The sequence below is a fragment of the Giraffa tippelskirchi genome, chromosome 13 (assembly GCF_054371585.1).
Source record: "Giraffa tippelskirchi isolate mGirTip1 chromosome 13, T2T-mGirTip1v1.2.pri, whole genome shotgun sequence".
NCBI lineage: Eukaryota > Metazoa > Chordata > Mammalia > Artiodactyla > Giraffidae > Giraffa > Giraffa tippelskirchi.
In genome coordinates, this window is record NC_137287.1 from 122,961,298 (window position 1) to 122,985,398 (window position 24,101).

At 47.2% G+C, this 24,101-nt stretch overlaps 1 protein-coding gene across 3 annotated transcripts in view; it reads left to right on the forward strand.

Moving 5' to 3' along the window:
• Positions 1-24,101, forward strand: part of DOK5 (docking protein 5) — a 240,099-nt gene that overhangs the window by 171,897 nt on the left and 44,101 nt on the right. The window contains exon 8 of one of the 3 annotated variants that reach the window (XM_081557313.1): positions 14,911-15,525. The exons of the other annotated variants lie outside the window; for them this stretch is intronic. Coding sequence (XP_081413439.1) covers positions 14,911-14,930 — 20 coding nt within the window. The 3' untranslated portion in view covers positions 14,931-15,525. Of the gene's footprint in view, positions 1-14,910; positions 15,526-24,101 lie in introns of those variants that run through there. 3 annotated transcript variants of the gene reach the window in all.

Sequence of the window (24,101 nt, forward strand, 5' to 3'; positions counted from 1 at the left end):
AATTGTATCTCCGAGTTGGTTCGGAAATTGCCGGTGGTGACTTGGAGATCCGCCACCAGATGGCGACATTCTCATTTGGAAAAAACCCCGCAAGTCCAGCCAAGGAAGGAGCCACTTTTTGTTGAATGATGTCCGCCGGGTTCTCTGATCACTGCCTGAGCCCGGGTTTATAGCTAATAAAGTAGAAACAGCTTACACAGTTTTCCTATTTTATTTATCTCATGGCATTCTCCATAGATCCCGCCACGCCAAGCCCATCATATTTATTTCTGCGGCGATTGCTATGCAGACGGTATGCAGGGGAAACGTCTGATTGATTCCCAGCATCTTCTCAGCAAGCGCAGCCCCAAGAGAGGAGAAACCTGCCTGCAGAGGCCCGAGGACTTCTTGGAGGGCGAGGCGAGAAAGAAGTGGGCCGCGTCTCCCACCCTTGCTCTCCAGGGCGCGGATTTAGACAGAAGACCTGCTGCGAAAAGGCTTGTTTTAAGAAACAGAATATGCAATACCAAATGGTCTTGTTTTTCAGCCCGTCTCTCTGGAGAAGCTCAGGCCAGAGCACCCAGCCGAGGGGAAGGGCCGCTTCCGGTCAGCCAGGGCGGAGCGCCAGGGCTGCGAAGGACGGAACTGAGGAGCTGGGAGGGGAGCGGAGGGGAGCCCGGCCGGGGGCGATTGTTCCTTCTCTCTTTGACGCAGGGATGGTGCCGCATGTGGATTTCCTCTGCCCTCCTCCGCCTCCCATGACGGTGCTGAATCAGGACAACTCCCTGGGAGGAAGTCAGCTCAGCCTCCCCTGCAGGGAGCTGGACTCACAGGAGCCGGTTCACCACCCAGTGAAGCAGGAAGTACCTGGAAGTGCTTGTCTGAGGCCGGAACCCAAGAGGTGCCGGGCAGGTGTCATCATTTCTCCCTGGCAGTCCGGGTGGTGTGTGAATGCTGCTGCTGCTGCTGCTGCTGCTGCTGCTGCTGCTGCTAAGTCGCTTCAGTCGTGTCCGACTCTGTGCGACCCCATAGACGGCAGCCCACCGGGCTCCCCCGTCCCTGGGATTCTCCAGGCAAGAATACTGGAGTGGGCTGCCATTTCCTTCTCCAATGCATGAAAGTGAAAAGTGAAAGTGAAGCCGCTCAGTCGTGTCCGACCCCTAGCGACCCCATAGACTGCAGCCTACTAGGCTCCTCCGTCCATGGGATTTTCCAGGCAAGAGTACTGGAGTGGGGTGCCATTGCCTTCTCCGGTGTGTGAATAAGAGCCGTCTATTCATTCTCCTCAGGCTCACAGGGTTCCTCTCTGCGCCAGGCCCCAGGGTTACTGAGATTTCCACCCCCCCAATCCCTTCCCTCCCCGTTTCCCAACCCTCCTCCCGACTGGTGTATTCAGAAACCTCTGCTCCTCGGGGGGAGGACCCTCCCTTCCTTGGCGCTGCTGCGTCCCTTCCCTTTGGCCCCTCCTGGCCTCCGTCTCCTCTCTCGAGTTTGTAAAGAGGTGATGCTGTGCCCTTGTTGACCGCAAACCTGCTGGATCTCCCCCCCCATAAAAAGTGGGGTAGAGCCCGCTCCTTTGCTGCATGAAATCGCCTCTTTGAGGTGAACTAGACCCTGGCTGGAGTTGGGTAGGGTAGAAAAGTGGTTGAGGAACAAGAGGTCAGACCACGAGACCTGCTTCGCCTCAGGCCCGACTAAAGCAGCGCGTGTGGCCTGCTGCTCTTTCTGAGACGGGGTGGGGACGGAGGGGTGGTTCCGTCAGGGTCCTGGGGGCCCAAACGTCCTCCTCTTGGCTGCGTTCTGCCCCGGGAGCATCGGCTGTGGCCACCAGGCTGTGTCCCTTTGCAATGGACTTGGTCTGGAAGGCCTCATCTGGTCTGCAGGCGGTTGGCTGAAGTTGGTTTCTAGGCTCTAGATTTTTTACCAGGGGGGTCTAGCTTCCGGGTGGCTCTAGTGGTAAAGAACCTGCCTGCCAGTTCCAGAGGTTTAAGAGACATGGGTTCAGCCCCTGGGTCAGGAAGACCCCCTGGAGGAGGAAATGGCAACCCACTCCAGTGTTCTTCCTGGAGAATCCCATGGACTGAGGAGCTGGTGGGCCACAGTCCATGGGGTGGCAAAGATTCAGACACAACTGAGGCGACTTACCGCCACGCCACCAGCCTGTGAAGTTTCAGCCGGTGTGCCCACAGAGACCCCAGATACAAAACCAGGAGCGAGTTCCCCACGATGAAGAGCGTGCAGCCACCCAGCCTCCTTGCTTCTCCTCAGTGGGCCCGATGCCTGCGCTGTAGCTCTGAGGACCTCCCAGCTCCGCCTGCTAAGGCTCTGGCACCTAGAACCTCCCCCGTGGGCTGAGAGGGCCCTCTGCCAGTGGCTGGCTCTCCTCTAAACCACCTGCTCCTGACAGTGGCGTTTCTCAGGCAGGGGTTTGCCTGGGTGTGGTGTGCTGGGCGTGGTCCCGCCCTCTCGGCAAGAAGCTGGATGAGTCTCCCCATCTCTTCCAGCTCAGAGCCTTGAAGCTGTCAGACGTCTGGTCCAGCGGGATCAGCGCAACCTCCTTTGGGTGACAAACATTTGAGAGCCTGCTGATGCTGTTCTGGGCCCAGAGGCTCTGAGATGAACACAGCAAGGTCCCCGGTCACAGAGGGTTCGTCAGAATGGGGTGGGTTTGGGCAGTAAGTGCTATGTAGACAGTGTCCAGTTCAGTTCAGTTCAGTCGCTCAGTCGTGTCCGACTCTTTGTGACGTGACAGAGCAGCTGGAAGGGAAACCAAAGGAGTGAGAGAGGTGGTCAGGGAAACGTGTGTGTTGGAAATGACGTGGGTGGAGAGCTGAGGGACTGAGTCGTTCAGTGATCGGGGAAAGAACCTGCCACCAGGCAGAGGGAACAGCACCTGCAAAGGCCCTGAGGTGGGGGTGGGAGGGAGGTGTTGGAGGAACATTGCAGAATCCTGAGTGGCTCTGATAAAGTCAAAAGAAAATGGGAGGAAAGAAGGCTGGTGAGATTTGGGGGCTGCGGCTGAAATCATACAGATTATATGGAGCTTTGTAGGTCCTAGGTTTTGAACTTCATCTTGTGTGAGATGTGAGGTTTTGAAGGGTTTTGAGCAGCGGCATTATCTATTGGGTTGGCCAAAAAGTCCATTTGGTTACTGAATACGTTGTTCAATAAAGTTCTTGCTGAATATGAAAAACAGGTCTTTTATTTTTACTGAGAACTGAACAGACTTTTTGGCCAACCCAATATTGTGACTTCCCCATTTTAAAAGGCTGGTTCATTTTCCCAAAGGGAAACATGGTATGTGTGTGTGTGTGCATGTAAACATATGCCTGAGTGTAGTCACATGTATATACACATCTGCATGCAGAAAGTTAGATATACACGTTATACCTACAATTTGAAAATAATGAGAGTCTATGTCTGTGAACCCCTTTTCCACTAAATCTCTGCTGCACACAGGTCCCTGTTCCTCAACTCGCCTTATCACTAGGAGCAGGAAGCTCACTGTGGGAGAGGAGCCCGAAGCCCCTCTGGGGCTGCGACGCGCTCTATGTGCCGCTGGGCGTCTCAGCTGTGAGTGGAGACCTGCGCCCTCCCTTTTCTCAAGTAGCCGCTTGAAGCTGGGGTGCTGGAGGTGGGGGTCAGGGGTGGCGAACACAGAGCGCCAGCAAGGGGACTGGTTTCCGGGACGCCTTTGACACATGCTCGGCTCTGGCGAGAAGCGCTGACAGAGCAGGGCATCATCATCGCACAGACGCCGGCTTCCCCGCAGACGTGGACTAACTCGAGAGGACCTTCTGCTGATAATGAGGTCCTGTGTGCATTTTTAGAAGGAGGCAGGAGAATAAAAGAAGCGATTTACAATGAGAACGCAGGCTGTTTCAGATAGAAGGTGTGTGTGCAGGGGTGTGTGTTTTTAAAATGGAGATTTCTTTAAAAATAGCTCTTCTTGAAAACAGATGCTTAGCTCCCCCCTCAAACTAAGGGGATCTGGTTTTGTCTCTGCTGAGAGTCCTTGGAGGATTTTTTGTCTAAACCAAGGCTCTGCTTGGGCCTCTCTGGCTGAAAATTCTAAGTTCAGTTCAGTTCAGTTCAGTTGCTTAGTCGTGTCCGACTCTTTGAGACCCCATGAATTGCAGCATGCCAGGCCTCTCTGTCCATCACCAACTCCCAGAGTCTACCCAAACCCATGTCCGTTGAGTCAGTGATGCCATCCAACCATCTCATCCTCTGTCGTCCCCTTCTCCTCCTGCCTTCAATCCTACACAGCATTAGGGTCTTTTCCAATGAGTCAACTCTTCGCATGAGGTGGCCAAAGTATTGGAGTTTCAGCTTTAACATCAGACCTTCCAATGAACACCCAGGATTGATCTCCTTTAGGATGGATTGATTGGATCTCCTTGCAGTCCAGGGGACTCTCAAGAGTCTTCTCCAACACCACAGTTCAAAAGCATCAATTCTTTGGCGCTCAGCTTTCTTCACCGTCCAACTCTCACATCCATACATGACCACTGGAAAAACCATAGCCTTGACTAGACAGACTTTTGTTGGCAAAGTAATGTCTCTGCTTTTAAATATGCTATCTAGGTTGGCCATAACCTTCCTTCCAAGGAGTAAGCGTCTTTTAATTTCATGGCTGCAATCACCATCAGCAGTGATTTTGGAGCCCCCCAAAATAAAGTCTGACACTGTTTCCACTGTTTCCCCATGTATTTCCCATGAAGTGATGGGACCAGATGCCATGATCTTAGTTTTCTGAACGTTGAGCTTTAAGCCAACTTTTTCACTCTCCTCTTTCACTTTCATCAAGAGCCTCTTTAGTTCTTCTTCACTTTCTGCCATAAGGGTGGTGTCATCTGCATATCTGAGGTTATTGATATTTCTCCTGGCAATCTTGATTCCAGCTTGTGTTTTTTCCAGCCCAGCATTTCTCATGATGTACTTTGCATAGAAGTTAAATAAGCAGGGTGACAATATACAGCCTTGATGTACTCCTTTTCCTATTTGGAACCAGTCTGTTGTTCCATGTCCAGTTCGAACTGTTGCTTCTTGACCTGCATACAGGTTTCTCAAGGCTTGGCTGCAAATCCAGGTGTGCTCCCAGTATTAGCCTCTCAATGGACATTTACTAAGAATGGACCATGACTTCTGAGTGATGTTGGATCCGTCTGAAAGTTTTTTCAGGTGTGTTGGGGGCAGATTTTTAGCAACCGTTCTTTGAAATCTCTTAGGGGATGTACCCGAGGGTTCTCCAATCACTTTCACCTCAATTCAGACGTTTTATAAATGACTCGCATCGCAGGACAGTTTTCTGGTTTCTCCCTGGTGCAATCTGAACCAACCCTGTACAGGACACGGGTCACATGAAGTCTCTGTGGAGGCCCTACACATAACGCCGTCTCTTTGGCTCACGAGCCCAAGGCCATCTAGAAGCTGGCTTTGCGGACAGCGTCTTCGTTCGTTTCACGGCGACTCTTGCCCCGCTGCGGGCTGCAGTTCCCGGTGCTCAGGACTGAGTTCTGAAAAGGCCTGCGTGCTCGCCCCTCCCCGCCAGCTCCTCTGCTCCGCAGAGTCGGGGTTCCGGCTACACAGACGCCCCGTCTCTCACTTCCTCCAGGTACCCACGTGGTTACGGTCTTGCTCATCCCTGAGCCCCTCACAGGCTGAATTCTACCTTCCATAGCCCCCAGGCCCCACCCCAGTGGGACCCTTCCTCAAAGATCTTTCTGGGACCCCACACCCAGATCTCAGGGTGGGGTGGGGAGTCAGGACCCTTGCCTTTCCCTCCTTAGTGCTTATCAGAGTTAGACCCAAGGAAATAACTGAGGAGTCAGTTGCTTAAGGTCTGTCCCTCCACTGGAATATTTGGCCTTAAAATAGCTTTGTGGAGGCACCATTTTCATATTATAAATCCACTCATTTTAGTACATTTATAGAATTGGGCAGCTATCACCCTACTTCATTTTTAGAACATTTCTTTCACCCCCCCCCCAAAAAATCCCTTCTACCATCTTTAGTTCAACCTCATTCCTACCTCCAAGCCCAGAAGCCCCCAAGGAAGTGCTGATGCAGTTTCTCTCTGAATGTGCCTGTTCTGGGCGCTAAGCACAGACACGTATATTACAATACAGCCCAGTAAGGCACTGAAGTCCATGGGGTCACAGAGAGTCAGACACAGCTGAGCAACGGCACTGAACACTAAGGTGCAGCGCAGCGCAGCAGGCTCCTCAGGCGGAGCTGGTGTGAAAAACCCGCCTGCCAGTGCAGAGATGGGGGTCAGTCCCTGCATCAGGAAGGGCCCCTGGCAGAGGGAATGGCAACCCACTCCAGCATTCTTGCCTGGGAAATCCCATGGACAGAGGAGCCTGGCGGGCTACAGTCCACGGGGTCACAAGAGTCAGACCCGACTGAGCAGGCGCGCACAACTGCACCTGGTCCTTTCGCCTGACAGACGGCTTCCGAGCCGCTTCCATACTGTGACCCATGTTAGCAGCTTGTCCTCCACTAGAATCTAACCCCGCTGGGGGCTGGGACCTGACGTGTGTCTGATTCATAAATATTCACAGTGTGGGACGCCTACTGCCAGCCACGCTCTGGGGGTGCTCACACTGGGACGGGGTGCCTGTTACGGCCTTGCCAAAGATTTATTTGGATGAATCCGATGTTGGATAAATGGATAATGATATAAGGTCCCTACAGATACCGATGGCCAACCTCATGATGCTGAGTTTCTGGTGAGAGATCCCACGTGGGGCCCAGCAGGAAGGATCTGAGTCAGACAGAATGGATAGTTCAAGGCTGAACCAGGGAGACAGACACGAGATCATCTAATTGTATTACAGCCTGGTAGGTGTGCAAAATGGCTTAGGCATGTAGCGGAAATTCTCAGTTCAGCTCTGCCCATAACTTACTCTGTGCCTTTGGCAAAACCACTTAACCTAGCAATCATTGCAATAGAAGAAATGTACTGAACGATTTCTGGATGTTTTTACATAAATTTTACATAAATTAGCCATTTGATCGTCACACTAACCCCATGTGGTGGTGATGTAAATTATTATTAAATAATAACCCCAACAATAGCAACACTGAGTATTGTTATAGCATTCTTACTGTTATTATCACGATTGTCTGACTATAATCATTCTGTGACACTAACTATCACCTGCCATGGGCTGCTCTCAGCACTCTGTTATTAGTCCTCATTTACTTTTCACAGTAACTCTGGGAGGTGAGGACCACGACATTCACTGGACTGTGAGCCCCACGAAGCTTTACACACACGAGCTCATTTGCTTATTCTTCAGTGTGCCTCCTACACTGGCAGAGTATTTAGAGAATATCTGATTTTTAAAAACTTATTTTAATTGGAGGATAATGACAATACTGTGATGGCCTCTGCCATCCATCAAGGTGAATCGGCCACTGGCAGACACGCGGCCCCTCCCTCCTGAGCCCCTCCCCTCCCCGCTGTCAGAGCACCGGCTCTGGGTTCCCTTCATCATACATCACACGCCCACTGGCTATCTAGTCTACATATGACAATGCGTATGTTTCACTGCTGTGCTCTCAAATCATCCCACCCTCTCCTTCTCCCACCGAGTCCAGAAGTCTGTTGTTTATGTCTGTGTCTCCTTTGCTGCCCTTCACGTAGATTTTAATTCAATCAATGACTCTCCTCTATACAGATGAGGAAGCTAAAGCCCAGACTGTACCTGGTAGAGTCCTCCCTCCATATCTGCAGATTCTGCATTTGTGGATCAGCCAAACCAGAATCAGATCACAGTTGGTTGAATCCACGGATGTGGAGCCCACAGGTATGGCAGGGAGGGGGAATCCACTGAGCTCCAGTGTTTATGCGTGAAGGACCAGAGCATGTGAAGATCTGGGTACCCGTGAGCCTCCCTGGAACCAGTTCTGCAGACACCCAGGGAGGACTGCGTTTCTCCCCACGTCACGAAGGCTGTAGGCGATCGGCTTGGATGTGAACCTGGGGGTCTGAATCTAAAGGCCACACACTTAACCTTTTCATCTGTTACAGCCCTTCATCCTGAAATTGGTCTCTGCCTGGCTCGTCCCTGAAATGTAGGGCTATAATTCAAGAACAGGGCTGCGATGTGGTTCGATATAGAAATCTAGAACCAGAATGGACCTCGGAGACCATCACAGACAAAGGTAGCATTCTGCAGAAGAGGAAACCAAAACCTCACCAATTTCAGGATGAAGGGCTGTGCTCCACGACCAGAGAAGCCCTGCAATGAGAAGCCTGAGCTCCTCAAGTAGGAAAGCCTGTGCAACAACAGGGGCCCAGCACAGCCCCAAAGAAATGGACAAATACAGTTTAAAAAAGAACGGGAGGGCTGTGACAGTCTTGGAAAGCTTTGTGAGGAGGGAAGAGGTCTGGTTAAAAACTCCCAAAGTTGGCATTTCTTGTCATTCATGTTCTCTTTTTTTCAAATTTAAAAACGCTACTTGTAAAAAGTATACGAATAAAACAAATTTATCACAAATAGTGGCATAAAGCAAATAACTTCAGATGAGTGCCGCTCAGAACCAAGGAATTCCATGTGTCTGCCACCGATTGCAGCATTTGACTAGAAGGGGTTCTGCCTTCAGTTCTAGGGTGTATGTTCATAACTCTGGCAGCTACATTCCCTCAAGGTTGACAATAAACCGACTCAAAACACAAAACTGAACAGCAGCCCTCTTGGAAGCCGAGTGTCAGAAGATGCCATGCAAGCATCCTGGGGTGGGAGGATGAGAGAGTTCGATGGAAAGGCGGGTGAGCCCTGCCCCCCCCCCGAGTCTGGGCTTCCCAGCACCCACCTGCCACTGCAGAAGATGGGAGAGACGAGGGTTCAGTCCCTGGGTCGGGAAGGTCCCCTGGAGGAGGGCCCAGCAACCTCCTCCAATATTCTCTCCTGGAGAATCTCATGGACAGAGGAGCCTGGTGGGCGACAGTCCACAGGGTCACAAGAGTCGGACTCGACTACAACGCTATAAAGTGAAAGTGAAGTTGCTCAGTCGTGTCCGACTCTTTGTGACCCCATGACCTGCAGCACGCCAGGCCTCCCCGTCCCTCACCATCTCCTGGAGTTTGCCCAAGTTCATGTCCATTGCATCGGTGATGCTCTCCAACCATCTCATCCTCTGACGCCCTCTTCTCCACTATCTATGTGATTATATCCCCTTACATGCCAACTGCACCGAGGAAGGGGCTTCCCTGGTGGCTCAGCGGTAAAGAATCCGCCTGCAGTGCAGAAGATGCAGGCGACATGGGTTCGATCCCTGGGTCAGGAAGATCCCTCGGGGAAGGAGATGGCAGCCCACTCTGTATCCTTGCCTGGGAAAGCCCATGGGCAGAGGAGCCCGGTGGGCGACAGTCCACGGGGCCGCGAGGAGTCGGACAGGACTGCGTGAGCGTGCGCTCACACGCACATTAGGGAACCAACGTGGTGTTTTGAAGGCGGGTTTTAAATACTTTGTGTTCAGTGATGTTGAGAAGCCCTTCTTTCCCTCAAAGCATCTTGACTTTCTAAACACACGTTAAGCATTGTTTCTCTGCTTCCATTTCTTTCTGACCCAATTTTCCCCTCTATCATGATAATCCCTCTGAGTCCCAGAAGGGATTATTCAGTGAGTTTGTAGAACCCTCTTGCTTATTAATCATCTGGGATAAATGCCCTAGACTGAATTGGAGAAGAAGCAAGCTTAATGTAGTGGGGGTAGCCTGTACTAGTCTTCTGGCAATATGTAATTCACTGATTTATAGGGGCAGGTGGTAAAGATGGCAAAGATGGTGGTAAAGAAGAAATACATATATCTCTTTTGAACTGTGGTGTTGAAGAAGAGTCTTGAGAGTCCCTTGGACTGCAAGGAGATCCAACCAGTCCATCCTAGAGGAGATCAGTCCTGGGTGTTCATTGAAAGGACTGATGTTGAAGCTGAAACTCCAATACTTTGGCCACCTGATGCGAAGAGCTGACTCATTGGAAAAGACCCTGATGCTGGGAAAGATTGGAGGCAGGAGGAGAAGGGGACGACAGAGGATGAGATGGTTGGATGGCATCGCCAACTCAATGGACATGTGTTTGGGTAAACTCCGGGAGTTGGTGATGGACAGAGAGGCCTGGTGTGCTGCGGTTCATGGGGTTGCAAAGAGTTGGACACGACTGAGAGACTGAACTGAACTCCCTCTCTGTGTCTACCTATCTGAAGAGAGAGACACTGAGACAATCGCAAGATGAAGGTAGAACCTGGATCTCTGGTCTTTTGAAATCTTGTTTCTTGATGGATTTACAACTGTATTTATTAAATGCAGACCTACTCAGGGAAGTTGCAGGCCCTGTTTAAGGAGAGAAGGCCTTTGCCTGGTTTGTGATTTAAAACATTGGTTGAAGATTCAGGCCTTGATTCAGATGAACTCAAATTTGGACCCCTGGCCCGCTCTGAGCTCTGCCCTCTATGTCATCATAAGCTTTGAAATGTCACCGTACAGCTCTGCCATCTATGGCATACAGCTTGGAGCCACAGGATCATGATCCATTAGAGGTGTTGGCAAGCACTCGGGGAATAAAATATGTCCGTGACTTCAAGAGACTTGGGTGTCACTGGCCCAGCAGGAAATGGCGCCCCCTCCTGTAACGTGGCGCCAGTGAGTGGCCAGTGGGCGAGGGTGACTGGAGCCCTTCAGAGAGCACGGTCAGAGGAGGCCTCTTTGAAGAGGCAGAAACGGAAAGCAGAGCCTGCTTGGTAAAGCTGTCGCGGGGTCATCGGGCACACGGAATCTTAGGAATGGAGTCTGACGCGTCTGCTTGGAGTGACGTCTGCTATATTTTTGTTCTCTTTCGTAATTATGACCCAACTCCTTTCACAGAGCCCATCAATAAACACTTGAATTTTGGGCCCAGGAGAAACAGGCTTCGGGCCATTGACATATGAAGGTGTGAGCCAAAAGAGAGAGGTCAGCGATGGGAAACTGGACTTTTGTAACTGGGCAGCATGATTCCGAGCAAACCCCGGCATCTCCCATCCCTTCTGAGACCAGGAAGAAAGAACACTGTCCACGTGTGTCCACGTGTGTGCACACACACGCACCGGCAAACACAGGTTCATGCATCGTCAGAGGGGAGGGCTGCCATTAGCCTCAAGTCTCCATTTTTATTTCATTTCATTGTTTATTTTTTGTTGAAGTATAATTGGTTTATATTAGTTTCAGGTATAAAATGTAGTGATTCATATTTTTATATTTATATATTAATATTTTATACATGGGCCTGCCAGGTGGTGCTAGCGGTAAAGAACTCACATGCCAAAGCAGGAGACACACAAAAGCTGGTTCGATCCCTGGATTGGGAAGACTCCCTCTAGTAGGAAATGGAAACCTGCTCCAGTATGCTTGCCTGGAGAATCCCATGGACAGAGAAGCCTGGTGTGCTGCAGTCCACAGCGTTGCAAAGAGTTGGACATGACTGAAGCGACTCAGCAAACATGCATTAATATTTTGTATTTACATTATAAATATGTTAGATATCCATCTAAAGTTATTACAAAATAATGGTTATTTTCCTTTGCTGTGCAATATATCCTTGTTGCTTATTTTATACATAGTAGTTTGTGTCTCTCAATTCCAAAACCCTATTTTGCCCCTCCTAAGTCTCCACTTTTAAAATACTCTTTCCTTTACCATCAATTCCTTGAGAAATTGAGGTCCTGTTCTCAGAGCCAGCCACCTCAAGCCTTCCTTGGCTGGCGGCATTCTCCTCGGCTGTGTTCTATCCTTTATTTTTGGAAGTGATCTTGCACAGCCATAGGCAACGCAAAGTTCATTTAGACCAGGTTCGGGGCGGAGCAAGCCTGTAACTCCTGCCATTTGCTTCAAAAATGGAGTATTTTATTTACCTGTTTACACAGTGAAGCAAAATCAATCTGAAGTCGTTTTCTCCCCAGGACACGTGACTGTCCAATCCCAGTGGAAAAGTGCTTAAGCTGTGTGATCCATTGCTTAACGTGGGACCGACCATTTAATTACAGTGTAATTATCTTTGCAGATGTGGAGTTCGATGGGGATTCGGTTGGTTGGGGGGCAGCTGCAGCATCTGGGTTTCCTGCTGCCTTTTTTTTTTGAGAGCAAACTTCTTTGTAACACAATCAGCTTTGCCGGTTATAGCTTTCCAAGCCCTATCAACTGAGAATTTCATTGCTTTTAAATTGCAAGGCTTTTGTTATCACTACAACTGTGAACCAGACAGCCAAAATCAAAGCGAAATTCACAAATACCAGCAGAGGAGGAGGACTGAGCTTTGGTCTGGCCCGAGTTACAGAGAATGCAACTTTCTGAAGATTATTTGCACCTCAGTTCTTTATCCATGATGTCATATGTTCATTTTTATTTACAACTTTCAGGTAACCATCCTTGATTAAAGTTTAAATGTGGCTTCTTTTGCATTTTGTTGCTGAGGTGTCTGAAATCGTTCATATGTATCTTTTTCCTCACACAAAGAAAGAAAGTGAAGACTGTTTTCATAAAAGAAGAGGCAAGACTATAAGTGTTGTGTAGATGACTTCAGAATCTGTTTGCATCTGGCTAATAGGATAACAAAAACAGTTATCAGAGAGAAGAGCCAAAGAATACAATGTCATTTTGCAGAACCTGGGCTACATTTCTATTTGTAAGTTCAGCCTGGTGCGCATTAAGGCACAACTGAGCCATCAGGAAAGAAGAAAGTTTGTGGTGAGAAAGCTCTGGCTGGTTTGTCAGCTGCCACCTGATGGCAAAGGTGCAGGAACTAACGCTGAGCTTGTCACTTGAACTTCAGCTATGAGGGGATCGTAAATTGAAGGCAGGGACAATGAAAACAATGAAATCTAAATGAATCCTCAAGATTCAGGAAACACTTTTTTGGACTAAAGGGTCTGGAAAGATGTTTCAGCCAGCTACAAGAGAACTGCTGGCAAAATGGTTGCTTTTTCTAGCTTCAGCTTCTGAACTTGGCAATTGTGTTTCCAGGGAAGCTCCCTGGTAGCCATCTGCCAAGTTACGTGGTGTGATTTGCCCAGAAAGTTAATTCTCAGGTGGCAGTCTTTACGTTCCGCTAGGTTGCCTTTATGTGTAATAACGTTCACAGCAATCTGTCTGCAACTGATTCATAGTGATGCCCCTGGGAGAGATCGAAGGCAAAAGGAGAAGAGGGCAGCAGAGGATGAGATGGTTGGATGACATCACCGACTCAGTGGACGTGAACTTGAGCAAACTCCAGGAGAGAGCGAAGGACAGGGCAGCCTGGGGTGCTGCAGTCCATGGGGTCACAAAGAGTCAGGCGTGCAGTGACTGAACAACAGCAAGGAATCCATCAGAGAAGTTCCAGTACCTAAGACAAAATTCAGGAGCCTCTGTCTGCTCCCCTCTCACCCCTTGGACTTGCATCAGAAAACCCAGTTATAGAGAAGAAAGAAGTGTTGCCTAGAGAGGCAGGAGTCCCTTTTTTTCCTAACTGAGCGCTGACTGAGACAGTCAGGTAAGGGAGTTAACTTTTGTCTCATGCCTACCTTGTAATATTTCATCTTCACAATTTCCTGTGAGAGAAGAATGACTCCGTCATGTTAACAGAGGGAAAAAAAGATTGAGGATTGGAGAGGCTCAGCACAGCTAAACCATATGACCAGATATATTAGTTTCCTGCAGCTGTGAAAACAAATCCCCACAAATTTAGTGATTTAAAACACAGCGGATTTATCACCTTGAGTTTTGGAAATGAGATGTCCTAAAATCAATGTATGAGCAGGGCTGTTTTTTTCTGGAGGCTCTGGAGAATTGGTGGTTGCCTTTTCTAGAGTGCAGAGCCTACCGGCCCTCCTTGCCTCACATGAACCCCCTTCTTCCACCTTTCAGGGCGTCTCTGGGGCTCAGATGGTAAAGAATGTGCTGCTATGCAGGAGACCCGGGTTTACTCCCTGAGTTAGGAAGTAAAGCCAGCAGCCCATGGTCTTCAAACCTTTCTATCTCTAACCTGGGCTCTGTGGCACATCTGTCTCTGAGTCTCTGTTGGACCTACCTGGATGATCCAGTGTCTCAAGATCATTTCATCTCAGAAGGATTCTCAGCCACAAGGAGTCGCTTTTTCGTAGGTCTGGGAATTGGGGTGTGGACGCTTAGGGGCCATAATCCAGCCTGTCACACCAGGGCTATAGCAGTTAGAGTCAGGAGAGAGGAATAGCCCCATTTCTGTGCATCTCTGGAAATCTCTGGACTTAAGAGTCTGTGGTCCAAAATTTTTGAAAATTTCTAGGACTTCCACGGGGTGATTCTAAAATGAATCGGTCTCAGTCATATTGCCTAATCTGCAAATTTTGGTTTCCAGTTTCAAAACTTTTCAACTAAACTTACTTTCTTATTTAAAAAAAAAAACTTTATTTTTTGGCCGCACCTCGTGGCATGCAGAATTTTCCAGACCAGGGATAGAGCCTGTGCCCCCTGCAGTGGAAGAGCAGCGTCCTGACCACTGGACTGCCTGTGCACACACGCTCACTCAGCTGTGTCCAACTCTTTTGCGCCCCCATGGGCTGTAGCCCACCAGGCTCCTCCGTCCATGGGATTCTCCCAGCAAGAATACTGGAGTGGGTTGCCATTTCCTCCTCGAGGCGATCTTCCTAACTAGGGATTGAACCTGTATCTCCTGCATCAGCAGGCAGATTCTTCACCACTGAGCCACCCGGGAAGCCCCTAAACTTACTTTTTAAAAGTTGATTTAAATTAGGAACGTGTCTGAGGACATTAACTGCAGCTGCCTGGGATCACTGGAACTTTCTGTTTGGGTAGATGCAGACTTTGCTTGAGGCACTATCCCTGGCCCACTTTTCACATGTCTTAAAGTGCAGAAGTAATTCCACTGCCTTTTCTGAGATCTCTGCTCCCATTTTCTGCTGTTTCAGGCTCAAGAAGCCATGACTGACCTCATTATTTCTGCAGCCTCTTGTTACTACAATGTTTACATCTTCCGGATGCCTCCCGCTGAATCTGGAGACTGTTTTCCTGGAAAGAACAGAGACTGAAGAGCCTGAGCCCTGGAGTCAGACCGCCAGGACTTCCGTCCAGCTTCAAGCTTTATCAGCAGTATGACTCTGGGCAAATATCCTAACTGCGCCTACACTTCACCTTCTTACCTTCAAACAATGCTGATCGTGATGACCGCACAGCATTCATGCTGTAAGGTTGGCAGACTGAATGAAACGGTTCTGCCATGCCCAGGACCCTTGGAAAATGTTGACTCTTACCAGCGTCTTTGACAAAGCAAGGCCACATTTAGCAGAGACTCCATATGGGACAGAAATCAGTTTGCAGTGAACACTTCTTTCTCCTTTTCTTTTAAAATCCAGTTTAAAATGTAAAATGTAGGACGTTTCCTGCTGGTCCAGTGGTTAGGACGTGTTACTTTCAACTGCTGAGGGCCCAGTTCAATCCCTGGTTGAGGAACTAAGACCCTGTAAGCTGCATGGTACCCAAAATAAAGTATTAATAAAATTAAATGTAAAATATATAGTGTTCAATATATGTGTGTATATATGTGTCTATATGTGTATACATATATATTCTTCTTCTGGTTTCTTTAAAGCTACCCATTATGGTCGTTACCTTCCATAAAGTCAGTTTTACCTCATCATTTATGTTCTCTAACCTTTTCCTTGGCTCAGGTACATGATCTCAGTCTCTGCAGCCCCACCTGCCTTCCTCACAGACTGAGGATTACTGCTCACACGTCCCTCTGGGCTTTCTCACCCTAGAACAATCTCCCTGTATTTCTTTCCTACCGGGAATCAGATCCCTTATGTGTGGAAAATAATAATTCTAAAGGGGAAGTAGAAGTGATGCATTTCCCTCCAGTTTTATGTGCTTTTCGAAGTTTATCGTCAACTCCGTGAGCTGGGAATGAGCAGGACTCATGAAGACCTGCACTCACGTATGTTTTAGGTGTGTGAGATCCGCAGAATTTTGGTCCCTGTGATTCACACCCCTAGTGTCACGACTGTGAATGTGTTTCGTTACATGGTTAAAGGGTCTTTGCAGATGTAATTAAGGTTGCTAATCAAGTGACCTTAAAGTAGACATCTTATCTCGGATTATCCTGATGTAATCACCCGAGTCTACAGCAAAGCTTTCTCCTGCCTGCGGGCAGAAGATGAATTCAGAGGGGTTGAAGTCAGAGAAAGACTGGATGTGCTCCTTCTGATTTTGGAGATGGAGGAAGCTGCGAGCCTAGGAATGTGGGGTCCTGTAGAAGCTGAGAATGAGTCCTGCTCAAATGCCAGCAAGGAATTGGGGACCTCAGTCCACATGGAACCAAGTTTTGCCAGCCATCAGAATGAGTCTGGGGGTGGGTTCACCCCGAGAGCCTCTGTGTGGGATCCCAGACGATGGAACCTTCTCTTCAGCCTGGCAAGACCCTGAACAGAACACAGATGAAGCTGCTGAGACTTCTGACCTACGGAAATGCGGGAGGACACGCGTGCTTCTAAGTCTGGCGTCATCTGTCACAGCAGTAATGCAAAAGTGGGGCAGGGGGTCCCTGCGAGGGGACACAGAAAGTGAGAATTAGCACGGGTACACCACCGGTGAGGCCCCAGACCTCGCTTAGGGCTCCTGAGGGACTATAGTAGCTACGGATTTTCCTCATGTCTTTCCAATTGGATGTTTCCCTCAGGTTTTTTTGGTCACTTGCCTCTTTAATGAAGCCAGAGGTGCCGAAGAAGCACGGTGTAGAAGTGCCAGTGCCAGGGGCTGTCTTGATCAACCAGAGCTGCCACGTTTTTTTCTTTCTTTTTGTCTTTTAAAGGGGACTTTTTTTTTTAACACTATTTTCCACATAGGAGCCATAGTCAAGTTTGTTCAGATTCCTGTAAAAATAGAAAGAAAACAGACATGCTTCTGAGATGGAAACGGCCCCCAGGAGGCCAGGCTATGACTGTGACCTCTGGAACACTTCTGTGCTTGCTCCAAGCTCTGGTGGATGACCTGGGCTGCAAGTGAGGTCATAACACACCCAGATAATAGAGTTGGTGCATTCAGCAGAAACAGAAGACACAGCGATGAACACATACAAAGTTTCAAGCCCATTGGAAGTTTAATGTTCAGTCAATAACCAACTCCACCTTGATTTTTGTCAGGTATTTTATTCTTTGGGATAAATTTTTTTAGAGAGGAGTTCATTGCGAGTTTAGCCCACCACTAGCCCTTTCTACTGATGTGTGAGAATCTACGCTGCAGCTAGCACTGTGTCCGGTTTGGTGGTGGGAATGGACAAGGCAAGTCTGATGTCCTTGTGGAGCCGATGGCCCAGCCATGGAGGACACATGCCTAGTTTCCCAAACACAATGTACCTTACATCGATTCCCTTTTGTAATATCTTGAGTAACTGAGGTTCTATGGTTGGGTGGAAGGGTTCCCATCTTAATCACAGTGTATTTAGAATTTCTGTGCATTTCAGAGCAGGTTCCTTGAATTGAACAGAGGTAAAGTGGTTCTTGTAGATGCATGTACAAGTGAGGGTCCTTGTCTATGACTAATTCACATAAGTGATGCTTGTTTTCCCCTCATATCATCAAGAGAACTCTGTGTGGTGTAGACTTGCACACCCCATTTTCTGGAAAGTAATAAAAACTCAAATATCTCGTTTGAAGCCACTCACCTGGTAAATGGTTTTATTAATCAAGAAGCTTTAGAAGCAAATGGCAGGGAAATGTCTTCATTCTGTATTGAGACAATAAAAGGAATTTGTTTGTGAAACTGAAAAACTCAGAAATAGATGCAGAGACCATATATGTATACGATACATCTATCTTTCTATATTTCTTAGTTCTTCTGGATTAGCTTGATTTGGCACACACATTTTATCAGAAGTTCCGGTATCTTTCCAGCCTCTCTTCATGTCTAGAATAAAGACTACTTTATTACAATGGTCCAGTGAAAAATCTTAGGTTTCTGTCTAGTTGGACTGCAAATCTACTGCCTGAGCCAACTTCAGTTCAGTTCAGTTCAGTCACTCAGTCGTGTCCGACTCTTTGCGACCCCATGAATCGCAGCACATCAGGCCTCCCTGTCCATCACAAGCTCCCGGAGTTTACCCAAACCCATGTCCATCGAGTCAGTGATGCCATCCAACCATCTCATCCTCTGTCGTTCCCTTCTCTTCCTGCCCCCAATCCTTCCCAGCATTAGGGTCTTTTCCAATGAGTCAAAAATTTGTATGAGGTGGCCAAAGTATTGGAGTTTCAGCTTCAACATCAGTCCTTCCAATGAACACCCAGGACTGATCTCCTTTAGGATAGACTGGTTGGATCTTCTTGCAGTCCAAGGGACCCTCAAGAGTCTTCTCCAACACCACAGTTCAAAAGCATCAATTCTTTGGTGCTCAGCTTTCTTCACCGTCGAACTCTCACATCCATACATGACCACTGGAAAAACCATAGCCTTGACTAGACGTACTTTTGTTGGCAAAGTAACGTCTCTGCTTTTAAATATGTTATCTAGGTTGGTCATAACCTTCCTTCCAAGGAGTAAGCGTCTTTTAATTTCATGGCTGCACTCACCATCTGCAGTGATTTTGGAGCCCAAAAAAATAAAGTCTGACACTGTTTCCCCATCTATTTCCCATGAAGTGTTGGGACCAGATGCCATGATCTTAGTTTTCTGAACGTTGAGCTTTAAGCCAACTTTTTCACTCTCCTCTTTCACTTTCATCAAGAGGCTCTTTAGTTCTTCTTCACTTTGTGCCATAAGGGTGGTGTCATCTGCATATCCGAGGTTCTTGATATTTCTCCTGGCAATCTTGATTCCAGCTTGTGCTTCCTCCAGCCCAGCGTTTCTCATGATGTACTCTGCATATAAGTTAAATAAGCAGGGTGACAATATACAGCCTTGACGTACTCCTTTTCCTATATGGAACCAGTCTGTTGTTCCATGTCCAGTTCTAACTGTTGCTTCCTGACTGGCATACAGGTTTCTCAAGAGATAGGTCAGATGGTCTGGTATTCCCATCTCTTTCAGAATTTTCCACAGTTTATTGTGATCCACACAGTCAAAGGCTTTGGCATAGTCAATAAAGCAGAAATAGATGTTTTTCTGGAACTCTCTTGCTTTTTCGATGATCCAGCAGATGTTGGTAATTTGATCTCTGGTTCTTCTGCCTTTTCTAAAATCAGCTTGAACATCTGGAAGTTCACGGTTCACGTATTGCTGAAGCCTGGCTTGGAGAATTTTGAGCATTACTTTACTAGCATTGTGAGATGAGTGCAATTGTGCAGTAGTTTGAGTATTCTTTGGCATTGCCTTTCTTTGGGATTGGAATGAAAACTGACCTTTTCCAGGCCTGTGGCCACTGCTGAGTTTTCCAGATTTGCTGGCATATCGAGTGCAGCACTTTCACAGCATCATCTTTCAGGATTTGAAATAGCTCAACTGGAATTCCATCACCTCCACTAGCTTTGTTCATAGTCATGCTTTCTAAGGCCCACTTGACTTCACATTCCAGGATGTCTGGCTCTAGGTGAGTGATCACACCATCGTGATTATCTGGGTCATGAAGATCTTTTTTGTACAGTTCTTCTGTGTATTCTTGCCACCTCTTCTTCATATCTTCTGCTTCTGTTAGGTCCATACCATTTCTGTCCTTTATCAAGCCCATCTTTGCATGAAACATTCCCTTGGTATCTCTAATTTTCTTGAAGAGATCTCTAGTCTTTCCAAATCTGTTGTTTTCCTCTATTTCTTTGCATTGATCGCTGAGGAAGGCTTTCTTATCTCTCCTTGCTATTCTTTGGAACTCTGCATTCAGATGGGAATATCTTTCCTTTTCTCCTTTGCTTTTCGCTTCTCTTCTTTTCCCAGCTAGTTGTAAGGCCTCCTCAGACAGCCATTTTGGTTTTTTGCATTTCTTTTCCATGGGGATGGTCTTGATCCCTGTCTCCTGTACAGTGTCTGTCCATAGTTCATCAGACACTCTGTCTATCAGATCTAGTCCCTTAAATCTATTTGTCACTTCCACTGTATAATCATAAGGGATTTGATTTAGGTCATACCTGAATGGTCTAGTGGTTTTCCCTACTTTCTTCAATTTAAGTCTGAATTTGGAAATAAGCAGTTCATGATCTGAGCCACAGTCTGCTCCCAGTCTTGTTTTTGCTGACTGTATAGAGCTTCTCCATCTTTGGCTGCAAAGAATATAATCAATCTGATTTCGGTGTTGACCATCTGGTGATGTCCATGTGTAGAGACTTCTCTTGTGTTGTTGGAAGAGGGTGTTTGCTATGACCAGTGCGTTCTCTTGGCAAAATTCTATTAGTCTTTGCCCTGCTTCATTCTGTACCCCAAGGCCAAATTTGCCTGTTATGCCAAGTGTTTCCTGACTTCCTACTTTTGCATTCCAGTCCCCTATAATGAAAAGGACATCTTTTTTGGTGTTGGGAGAGGGCATCAGAGGGCAGACACACTGAAACTATAATCACAGAAAACTAGCTAATGTGGTCACATGGACCACAGCCTTGTCTATCTCAGTGAAACTAAGCCATGCCGTGTGTGGCCACCCAAGACGGATGGGTCATGGTGGAGAGGTCTGACAGAATGTAGTCCACTGGAGAAGGGCATGGCAAATCGCTTCAGTATTCTTGCCTTGAGAACCCCATGAACAGTATGAAAAGGCAAAAAGATAGGACACTGAAAGAGAAACTCCCCAGGTCGGTGGGTGCCCAATATGCTACTGGAGATCAGTGGAGAAATAACTCCAGAAAGAATGATGGGATAGAGCCAAAGCAAAAACAATACCCAGCTGTGGATGTGACTGGTGATAGAAGCAAAGTCCGATGCTGTAAAGAGCAATATTGCATAGGAACCTGGAATGTTAGGTCCATGAATCAAGGCAAATTGGAAGTGGTCAAACAGGAGATGGCAAGAGTGAATGTCGGCATTCTAGGAATCAGCGAACTAGGATGGACTGGAATGGGTGAATTTAACTCAGATGACCATTATATCTACTACTGTGGGCAGGAATCCCTTAGAAGGAATGGAGTAGCCATCATGGTCAACAAAAGAGTCTGAAATGCAGTATTTGGATGCAATCTCAAAAATGATAGAATAATCTCTGTTTGTTTCCAAGGCAAACCATTCTATATCACAGTAATCCAAGTCTATGCCCCAACCACTAATGCTGAAGAAGCTGAAGTTGAACGGTTCTATGAAGACCTACAAGACCTTTTAGAACTAACAGCACCCCCCCAAAAAAGAGCCAACTTCAGAGAGATGCAATACACCGATGTGGAAGACGGGATTTTCCAAGAATAACCGTCTGCTACGTTCTTTGAAAACCTTGACACTCTCAGTTGAAAGGTAGAGTTTATTCCTCTTCTCCCAGAAATCAGGTGTTTTGGTGACTGCCTTGATAAAGAAAATGTCATGGAAGGGATGCTCCAGGACTTCCAAGGCTAAGTCAAAAAGAGTGGGAGTGTTTTTGCCTGGCTCTCTGTCTCAGGGCGCCCACCTTTGAAACCCCCACCGTACCACTGGGAAGCCTAGGCCACGTGGAGAGGCTACATGTAGGTATTCTGGGCAACAGACTTTTAAGATCTCAACTGACAGCAGGCATCAACTCCCGGACGTATGAGTAAGACTTCAGATGATTCCAGCCCCTGCCTTCAGTCCTTCAAGCTGCTTCACTGATGCTGAGTGTGTCAGAGAAGACCTGTCCATCTTGAGCTCTCCCCACACCACATCTTTGTAGACAAACAGGAATGCTGCTGTCTTCTTAAGTCACTATACTTTGGGGGGATTTGTTGTGCAACCAAACCACGGTAACAGAAGCATTGATCATATCTGAGTTGCATGACCATTCGTGGAACTCGAGTCGGGAAACTGCAGGGAAGAATGAACCTGACCCTTCTATAGGGGCAAATAGTAAAGAGGAGGTTGAGAATAACATAAAAATTGGGATGATGTAGCCAGCAAAAGGATGAGGATGCTAGCAGACACATCAGATGCCCTTTACAGTGGTAAAGAAAGGCCTTAAACACTGTTCTCAAAATCCATGCTCTTTTTATCATGTGGATTTTCTCTTCTTACTGTGGGCTGCCCACAGTCTAGCTGGGACAGAACATAGGTACAAATTGCAATAAAACAGGAAAGGTGATTATCCTTTCCACTAAAGCAGGTAACTGAAGATGGGCTGCATTAGATAGCATGTGTTCTGTTTTCCATATCACAGCCCAGGATGGTAGAGTCCAGTAGGACTGGGGTGGCCCTTGGGTTATAACTCCTTGCCCTAGTGTCTGTATGAGGACTGACAGAACCAAGCCATATTTTACACTTTCATTCCTTACTTATGTAAGTTTCCATACCAACAAAAGTGAACCTGAGTGCAGAAGGTGCTGAGAAATGTTAATTGTGTTAGTTTGAACTTAGTTTCTACATTGTTTTACGCCTTCGTGTTGTATTTCACACACACACCCCGCCCCCCGTATTGATCTCTAACCATCAAAAGTAGAGAAAGTACATGGTGTTCGCATGAATTTTACTGGAGCTTGGGGATGGAGTGTCTACCACTGCATACTGACACATTAATAATTTGTTATGAGCCCCCAGATGGGAATAGCCTTCAGAAATGCCTCCTAATGGCTGCACAATGGCAGAATAATTTAAAATATAACCGAGCATTCAATACTCCATTTGCTGATGGCAAGGTGCATTAACACATTTTAGGGAAATCAAAATTATTCCCAAGTTCTAAGTGGTTATCAGGTATCTGGGGAATATTTTTACACATTAAATACAGTAATTGGTTTCCTGCTTGGAACCATTCCATGGAAATTTGCTGGTGTGTCATCCCCATTCCGGCTTCCCTTGTAGCTCAGTCGGTAAAGAATCTGCCTGCACAGCAGGAGACCCAGGTTTGATCCCTGGGTTGGGAAGATCCCCTGGAGAAGGAAATGGCAACCCATTCCAGTATTCTTGCCTGGAAAATCTCATGGACAGAGGAGCCTGACGGGCTGCAGTCCATGGGGTCACAAAGAGTCAGACATGACTAGGCAACTAACACTTACTTACTTACATCCCCATTCCAAACCAAGTTATCTTTGCACAAAAATAACTATTATATCACCTGCTTACAAACCCAAAACAAGCAAACCTAAACAAAACATGGGTTCTCTGTCACATAAAGCTTCTTTGAGAATCTATACAACCTTTTGTGTCTTAACTCCACCCGACGTACTAACCTTGTCTCCTTTTACGGTTGCTCACACTCCTCACTGCTCCACGAACATGGGCTGTCTCAGTGATCGTCACCTTGCCTGTGCGAACTCTTCATCATTCACGGCCTATACAGCTGTTCGGTTTCCTAGACATAATACTGTTCATGTTGAAAGCACCAGAACTCTTTGACAATTAGATCATGTCTAATTCCTCTTCGTATGTCCAATACTCCATTCAGTGCATAGATTGTATGATGGATAGATGGATGGATAGGTGGATGAACCAATAGATGACATTTTGACCAACTGATTCATGTCCTTTTACCAAGATGGCACTGTCTTGAATACTCCAGCTTTATAGTAAGCCTTGAAGTCAGGTAATCTAATTTCCTTTGTTATTTTTTCAAGATTTCTTTGGATAGTCTAAGGTTTTTGAATTTCCATATAAATTGTAGGAGCAACTTCTCAATTTCCACACACACACAAAGTTAATGGGATTTTGATTGTTGTAACATGTTCAGTTATTCAGTCCCTAGTAGTAGTATATCTGCTCACTTATTTAGATCTTTGATTTCTCTCAGAAATCTTTTGCAGCCTTTAATGTAGATGCCTTACATTATATGTTACCCCACCTTTCACTTCAGCCCCTCGTGCTGTTGTGATTCATTTAAGCCTTCTCTCCTTTTCTTTCTTTCTCCTCATGTGTGTGCACGCATGCTCAGTCACTGAGTTGTGTCCGACTTTAGCAACCCCATGGACGGTAGCCCGCCAGCCTCCTCTGTCAGTGGGATTTCCCAGGCAAGAATACTGGAGTGGGTTGCCATTTCCTCCTCCAGGGGATCTTTCTGACTCAGGGATCAAACCTGCATTTCCTGCATCTCTTGCATTAGCAG